General features: G+C 39.4%; 1 protein-coding gene across 1 annotated transcript; it reads left to right on the forward strand.

Annotated features, from left to right (window-relative positions):
- Nucleotides 1-862: 862 nt before the first annotated feature.
- Nucleotides 863-4,866, forward strand: LOC103610278 (tudor domain-containing protein 5-like; the record flags this gene model as incomplete). The annotated part of the gene is made up of 4 exons (XM_008594482.1): nucleotides 863-913; nucleotides 1,136-1,373; nucleotides 1,978-2,379; nucleotides 4,673-4,866. Coding segments are annotated over exons 1-4 (885 nt in total), but the record flags the coding sequence as incomplete, so codon positions are not given.
- Nucleotides 4,867-8,673: the final 3,807 nt, after the last annotated feature.

An 8,673-nucleotide genomic window follows, 5' to 3' on the forward strand; every position in this document is an offset into this window, starting at 1 on the left:
CAGTGCGCCACCAGGGCGGCCTGTCGGTAACACTTCTATATAAAATCTCTTGATTCGCTTTCTCCTAGGCTTTGCCTAGGATAGGATGCACTGTAGCAGTGCGCCACCAGGGCGGCCTGTTGGTAACACTTCTATATAAAATCTCTTGATTCGCTTTCTCCTAGGCTTTGCCTAGGATAGGATCTTTTTCCATTGGCTATTCTAAGGACTCAGTGGGCCCTTTTAATCTGAAGATTAGTGTTTTTCTTCAAATCTGGAATACTTTCTTCTACTCAACTCTAACCCACACCACCATTCTTTCTGTTCTTGTTTTTCTATAACTTCTGTCACTCAAATGTTGCAATGTCTGGATCCATTTTCCATGTCTCATAATTTTCCTTTTGGCGAATTTGCTATTCAGCCCTGCACATTCTGCTAGAAACCAGCTTGTATCTTATTTTCTTTCAGGGATTCCTTAATATTCCGGGCTCATTGATGGAACATTTTGTTCCTATAGGTTTCTTAAAAAATTTTATTATGTCATGGAATTTTAGGCAGAAGATAAGGTAGATGTGTGTGCTCGTCTTTTTCTCGATTCACATTCCTTGGTTATCTTTTGGTTTGTCTCGTTTCTTTAATAAGATTGGCGAAGGGGACCTCCCCACCAACTCCGGGCAAAGCGGGAGGAGGCGGCGAGGACTAGTCGTTGCCTTGAGAGGAAGCAGGGAGCGTGCGGTGGGTGTGGGATGGACAGAGCTGCTGGCGGGACGGTCTTCACGTGGGGCCCTCTCCGTGCACTGGCGAAGGCGGTGTTACCTTTGCCTGATTTCCTAGTCCTGGCTCCCAGAGAGTCATCGACGAGAGTTTCTGTCTGATGCAGAGAATGGCACCCAACACAAACCCAGTTAATAGATCACACGCGAGCCAGTGGCAGGTGAGACACACGTAGGTTAATCCACCCAGGTTGAGATTTCCAGTATGATTTGTGGGGGGCTTTGCGATGAGCATGTCCTAGAATTCCCTCCCAGTGTTGCTTTATCGCCTTCAGAACTCACATCTCAGGTGTTTACGTTCTCCTGGTGGTCTTAAAAACATTTTTTAAAATGGGTTTGTCCGCTTTTCCTTATGAACAATGTTTCTGTCTTAAATCCCGTAGGGTACAATGTCTGAACAAGAGCGTATACAGGAATGTCTAAGGAAGGAAATAAGGTCACTTCTCATTTCCACCAAAGATGGTTTGACCTCACAGCAATTAGAAAAGGAGTACCTTTTGATGGTTGGCAACCATCTACCACTACGGATCCTTGGGTATCGGTCCACTATGGAGCTGGTGTTGGACATGCCTGATGTTGTTAGTGTCTGCCACTGTAGGGATGGTACTACAATACTGAAAGGTAGGTTTAAGGTTTTCGAAGGTCTATAAACTTTGTAAAAAAAAAAAAAAAAAATCACTTAGTAAAAAATTGTTCTGGCTCTGCAATTATTCTATGTCCCAGGCAGTGGATTTTAATGGGGAGGGGGTGCGCCATAGGTGCCTTTGAGGTTGTGGGAAAAGTTAGAGCCTCAGCAAAATAAGAGACCATTCCCCAGAAAAATGTGCATTCACAAAAGCTACAGTTTGCATATGGTTTCATGTTATCGAACCTGAAGTTTGGAGAAACATAACAGTGGGTCTTCTAAATTGTGGGTTTTAAATTCCACGAAGCGCAAAAAAACATTGTAGGGAAGTTCATCTCAAGAGTTTCAAATCTTTCAGGAGTTATTTAGCCCTAATGATAATCCACTGGGTGGTCTTTTCATCCACTGATAGAGAAGAAAGCAAGCTGTTCCTCAAAATGCAAGAAATGGAGGAACTGAGGGTTTTTTATTGTGCTACCTAGATAAATAAATAGTTCCTTGGAGAGTTAAAAACTGTCTTGTGTTGTCACAGATACAAAGGGTAGAAAAGGGAGTAACCTTTTCACTTAAACGTGATTTTTTTTTTCCACATATCCGTAGCCATTCCAGATGAATCCACCAAAGGCATAGCAAGTTTAGTTGCAAAACAGAGGAGCAGCCATAAGGTTCGAAACTCCATGCAGAAGGGAAGGGCAGGTGTTTGCTCTGGGCCAAGCTCTCAAAGGCGGGTACCTTACCGAGGAAGCATGCCCCCTGTTCTTCCAGCTGTTGTGAAGAGTGAGTTGAAAGACCTCTTGGCATTATCTCCTGTTCTCCTTTCTGATTTTGAAAAGGCATTTGCCAAGCGATTTGGACGATCATTCCAATATGTGCAATATGGATTCTTCTCTATGTTTGAAGTGCTGAATGCAGCTTCAGATGTCATTTCTGTAGTGCAGACCAGAGCAGGTTCTCTGTTGATGCTAAAGAAGAGTGTATCAGAGGAAAGAGGATGGCCAGCAGGTAAGCATGTTAGCATTAATAATTGTATTGCACATCAGCAAATATTGGAGTGATGTGGCACATATAGGGGTATGTAATAGCTCCATGAATTTATTGAAGTTGAAACCTGGCTCTACTTGGTAGCTGAGTGATCTTAGGTAAGTTACTTAATCTGTCTAAGCCTTAGCTTCCTCGTCTCTAAAACAGGAATAACTTGCCTCTCGAGGTTGAGCTGAAGACCTACCATGAGATGAGTTCTGTAAAGTGCCTGGCATTTAGTAAGTGGTAGCTATTGTTATTAAAAAAACAAGATCAGTTCTCTCTAGAACACTGTACATGAACATTAGTTATGTGTTCATGTAAAGAAGATATAACATGGAAAATGAAAAGTTAAAAATAATACTTGTTAGTAGCATTAGCCCATCTGATCTTTACCGTCACTGGGGATATCCTAAAAGGCACTTCAATAACTTATATAGTGTAATGATAACCACCTTATTTGTATAATATTTTACCTTGCATCCTCATTATCATACCATAGACATGTAGAGTGAGTAACTCTCTCTTACAGATGAGGAAACCAAAGCTCAGGAAGGTTAAATGACTTTGGCTAGAGTTAGATACACAGCAATTATTACTGCTCATCCAGTGCTTTTCTACCTAATTGCTTTCTCTCTTAAAGCCTCCGAAGACCAGTGTGATCATTTGTGTAGTGTCTCCTTAGATCTTTGACAATGTAGAGTTTATACACTGAGCAGAGGGGGAGCCTATTTGGGAGGATTCTGTGCTTATTTCAGGGATTCTTTTTTTCTCCAAAATCTGCATTTAGAATAATGTAGTTGAACTACAAGAATGCGTCATGGTTTACAAACCAATATTTTAACTCTGGTGGGTAATGTAGTTCGAAGATATGAAGATATGCTCTGGTCAGATAAGAGCCTCTGAGAGGCCACTGAATCTAGCTCTCAACCTTATCAGTACTCTTGAGGTGCTCAAACTAAAGGAGACTAACTCATGCATTCAAACTTACAAGAGGATGAGTTATATAAAGTAGTTTGCCAACTTATGAATAATGGGGTGGATATTCTTAGTGGTTCATGTTCCGCATGAACCCATGGCCCCTCCTTCCTATCATCAGATATCTTGGAAATAGGTTTTTTGTTGAACTTGATTTTAGGGTAAAGAAAGAGCTAAGCCATGGTGAGGTCCAGTGATATATATCTTTCATGTTGTACAACAGACTATGCCTCTCCGGTGGTATTTCTCCTTCCTTCAAATCTTGAAGGCAAAAATTTATATTCTGGAATAGTATCCTTTATTCTATAGCTTCTCACTTCCCCTCCCCTTCATACTTCTTGGTGGTTATCCAGTTTGAGGAGCATAGTTCTAGGCAGACTCTTTACTTGAAGACTTTTTGACCTCCTAAATGTGATGCACCTTTTAGGTTTTTACCAATCGAATCCTGCTTCTCTGTAATTATATTCAGGTGATCTTAAGTGGAATTTGAGATAGCCCCAACCTTTTTGGTAACACACTTACGATCTCTTGGTTTTCTTCTGTGGATTACTGTATAAGTCCGTTTCCACTGCTTATAACAAAATTTCTGTAATTATATTCAGGTGACCTTAAGTGGAATTTGAGATAGCCCCAACCTTTTTGGTAACACACTTAAGATCTCTTGGTTTTCTTCTGTGGATTACTGTATAAGTCCGTTTCCACTGCTTATAACAAAATACTTGGAACTGGGTGATTTATAAAGAAAACGAAATTTATTGCTTACAGTTCCTGAGGTTAGGAAGTCCAAAGTCCATCTGGTGGTGGTGACAGTGACCCAGGGGTCTCACATTACAAGATGGTGAAAGCAGAGAGAGCAGAGAGAGCAGAGAGAGAGCAAGACAGACTCTCCTACTCTTTTAAAGCCCTCAGAACCACATGCTGACCAACATTTTTAATCCATTCACTACTGAATGGTCCTACAATCCAATCACCAACTTAAGGCTCCAATTTCAATTACCATAATAGGATTTCCCACCCTCTTAACAGTCACAGTGGGGGTAAGTTTCTAATACATAAAACTTGGGGGACACAATTCAAGCTTCAGGGAGTTTTCAGGGGACATAATTCAATCCATTACAATGACTAATTACTTTCTTTGTAGGTAAGTTTTATTGGCTTAGTATAAAAATGTAAGCTTTCTTAATTTTTACTTCTAAGTTGAAGGCAGTTAGCTCTAGTTAACCTCTATGTGTAACCACCAGAAAATAACCTAGAAATCGCTACTGACAATTTTTCTCTCTTCCATTATTCACAAAAGGTAAAAATTTTACCCAGCCATTGAGAATGAAACACGAAGGGTCATATTCCACAGGCTCCCCAGTAGAAAAAGCAAGCTTTTCACAACCCACTTCAAACATGGAAGCACCAAAGCAAATGTTGAACACGGAGAACACTTCCAGGTTAAATGCAGTGGAGACTTCTAGGCTGAATCACACTGAAAAATTAAACCAGGTGAGTTATCTGAGTTTTGAGATATAATATACTGAAAATATGTTTTTAAATTCATGGTTTATCACTTAACTCTGATGAAAAGCTGACCTTTTAAAAATTGAAGTCATTCACTTATTTCAGATTTGAGTAAGCATTTCCTGTGTTTCTGTGGATTAGTAAGAAGTGAGAAGTGGCAGTGAAAAAAGAGTACAATTTTATCAACTCCATGGTTCTGCTATTTTCTGCAGATGACTCCCAAATCTATCTCTAGTTCCAGCTTCTCACCAAAGTTATAGAAGCATATGTGCAACTTACCTCATGAATATCTTCACCTGAATGACTGGCCCTGAGCACCACAATCCTGGTATTTTTCTGTGATTATGATGCTGAAGGACTTTGAATAAAAACTACTAGCATATAACCAACAAAGGCTCGGTTAGGTTAGCATGATAACAATTTAAGTAGAACTCAGAATAGCACCTGGAAATTGAATTCAAGACATAACAGTGCTTTATTCTATAATTTTAAAAAATTAGCTTTAGTAACATAACTTACATATAGTAAAACTTACCTTTTTAAATGTACAATTTTTTTTTTNGAAATTCCACATGTTCTCACTCATTGGTGGGAGCTAAAAAAACAAACAAATTAATTCACCCTCATACACACAAAAAAAAAACCAGGGGGGGGGGTGGGGAAGAAGATATAACAACTATACTTTTATGAAGTTGTTACAACAAGCAAACGGAAAGGACATTCTTGGGGGGGAGGGGAGAGAGGGAGGAGGGAGGGAGGTGTTGGTGATGGGCCATAATAGTCATATACATTTTATATTGACAAAATAAAAATTTAACGGAAAAAAAAAGTAATCCTCTTAATCACCTTATGAGATAAATGGTATTTCATCCCCATTTCACAGATGAAGAAACTGAAACTCATCGAGATAAAATGGCTTGCCTAAACTCACACCAGCTAGCATGCTACAAAAACTGAGCTCAGTTTTCTATGAATACATCCTTCACATCCTCTCTAAAATCTTCATCCTTCCACCACAGCATGTTATATCCATGCAAACAGAATGGCCAAGCAAACAATACACAATGGGTTCACAGAAAATAAGCAAAGGATGGGGTAGGGTGAGGTGGGGTTGGGAAGCAACGAATAGGAGAAACAAGAAAAGAAGTAGCACAAAGAGCAAAAGAAGAACCTTAAGTTGTCTTTATACCTGCTGTGGATTGAATGTCCCTTTCCAAATTCACTGAAGCTTAAATTGTACCCCCCAAAGTTCCAGGTATTGGAAACTTGTCCCCACCGTGACAGTGTTGAGAGTAGAAAATTCTATTATGGTTCAATGATGGTTGTGGGTGTGGTTCTCAGGGTTTTAATGGAGAGCATATGAGAGTCTCTCTCTCTCTGCTCCACCGTTTTCTGCCATGTGAGACCCCTGCGTTGCTATAAAGCCACCACCAAAGAAGACCCTCATCAGTTGTCTTCCCTCAACTTTGGACTTCCCAGACTCTGAAGCTATAAGCAATAAATTTCATTTTCTTACAAAATACCCAGTTCCAGGTATTTATGTTATAAGCAAGAAAAATGGACTAATACAACATCCCTCTCCCCCAGGTAAGAACAAATCCTAAATGAGATTGGCCTGGAGCCTTGAAGAGAACAAACAGAACATAAGCCCAAATGCTCAGCACCTCTGGCCAGTCAGCTGGGCTCTGCATTCAAAGCATTCTCTGTCAGATCCTCTTCCCTAATAAAGCTTTTACGTAGATATTAGCACAACTGGCTGTTTTGGCCTTTCAAGCTAGTGAGTAGCTTGTGTAAATATTAAACTGGAGAGAAATGCCATTGTGTGAACTCTGTGTTGTTTCCTCTGCTAGCCCACTGAATATTAACGTTTGTAGAAAAAGCGGTTTACAACTGCTTACTCTAGTCCTGTAAGCAAAGAGCACTAGAAGACTAGTATTTGTGTTATGAAGCCACCATATTGGGGTCCTGAGGAGAAAAGCATCAGATAGCTCTTCTTTTCCTAGAAAGCTAGTATACCTTTTGAAAGTACTGCCTAAAGGAGAAAAGAAAAGAAGCCCAGCTTAATACTAAAAAATAGAATATACACTTAAGTGAGCCAATCTGGTGTTGACTGGGAATTCTTGAATCACAGAAATGGGCCAGATAAAGCCTTTTCTGCTTGCTAGGAAGGCTAACCCACTTAAAAGATCTGAGTCGGGGGGTTATTAATTGATTTCAGGCATTTACTGAAGTAATTTCAGATTTAAGATTCAGTCTTTTAGATGGAAAAACATTTTGATTCCTGTCAAAATGTAAACGTCCTTGGGCAGGGTAATTCTTTTATCAGTTAACTCTTTCATCAGCTGTGCTTTTCGGGACTCTTTCATCTAAAATGAGGGTCAGCAAACTTTTCCTATAAAGGGCCAGACAGTAAATATTTTTGGTTTTGCCATGACTACTTAACTGCTGTTGTAGCACAAAAGTAGCCATAGAAAATGTATAAACAAATGGGTATGAAGTATTCCAATAAAATTTTATTTACCAAAAAAAATGACAAGTCAAATTTTGCTGACCCTTGATCTAAACAGAAGTTCCCTGATCAGGGAGGCTAAGGTCCCTGGACAGTGAAGGCAGGAGAAAAGTAAGGGGCTTCCCGACAAGGAATCTAAACAGGCTAAGGCCATTATGAGTGTCCCAGGCCATTACTTGTTCTTCAGATAACCAAATTCCAAAAGAAGATTCTATCTAGGGAAACATGGATTTATGTTGCAGAAATGTACATTTTTCTGAAAAGGAGGTCTTTATCTTTCATCCAATTTTCACAAGGAATAATGAGCCCACAAAGGGTGAAATCACATAGCGTAGAGGACTTGTCCTGAAAGTTTACCTTCTCCAGGCCAGCCTCTTACCCTACCTAGTCTTCCAGTGAAGCTCGGTGACCACTGCATATCCACTCACATACATTTCTACAATTTTCCTACAGAAAACTTATCTGTTTCATATTTTATTCTCTCGAAACTCTTTTTGGTGGCTATTTACTTATTGTAATTGCAAAAAGCATATACTCATCAATAGTAGGTTGAGTTTAGGATTCTACACATTTTTAACCTGATCCCAGCTAATGAAAATAAAGTGATGTACTTACAGTTAATGAGACCGTTAGTGTTCTACCAGACACAGAGCCTATCTTCTATCCTTTTATTATGGGCATAAATTTATTCTAAACATACAGAGATGCAGTAATCATAATCAGCCATACTCAAAGATAGCAGAAGTAGTGGAATGAGGGCGTGAATTGAGGTTGTGATTTGGGGCATAAAAAGACAAGCTTTAAGTTCCAATTTCAGATCACAGAAAAAGCATGGAATTTGTCCCTCCTGTACGTAAAAAAAGAAAACACTGGACAAACAAAGCAAAATTATTTCATATCAATAAGAGAACTGAAGTCACAGAGCAAATTACCACACCCAAATCTGGAGAGACATCTGCATCCAGAGAGATACAGCCCTCAAAATTTGCTTATCTGAAGTGGAAGCCACAAAAATCCCTAAGCCACTAGAGATACTTAAAGATTATTTAGACAAATTTGTAAAGGCTGAGTGCAAACTATTTGGACAGTGAGAAACTCCTGGGGTTATAGGGTAGAGGATGGTCCCCACATTTATGTGGGCTTTCACCCCAAAAGTTCACCAGATTCTCACAGGGAGTATCTGAAAAAGATCTCCTCATGGTCCTGGCTGGTAATTTTTAATAAATAATTAATATTATTTAATATGTTTTTAAAAGAATTATAAATGATATACCAAGAGAGGA

The sequence above is a fragment of the Galeopterus variegatus genome, unplaced genomic scaffold, assembly GCF_000696425.1.
Source record: "Galeopterus variegatus unplaced genomic scaffold, G_variegatus-3.0.2 Scaffold10857, whole genome shotgun sequence".
In the NCBI taxonomy this organism is placed as follows: Eukaryota; Metazoa; Chordata; class Mammalia; order Dermoptera; family Cynocephalidae; genus Galeopterus; species Galeopterus variegatus.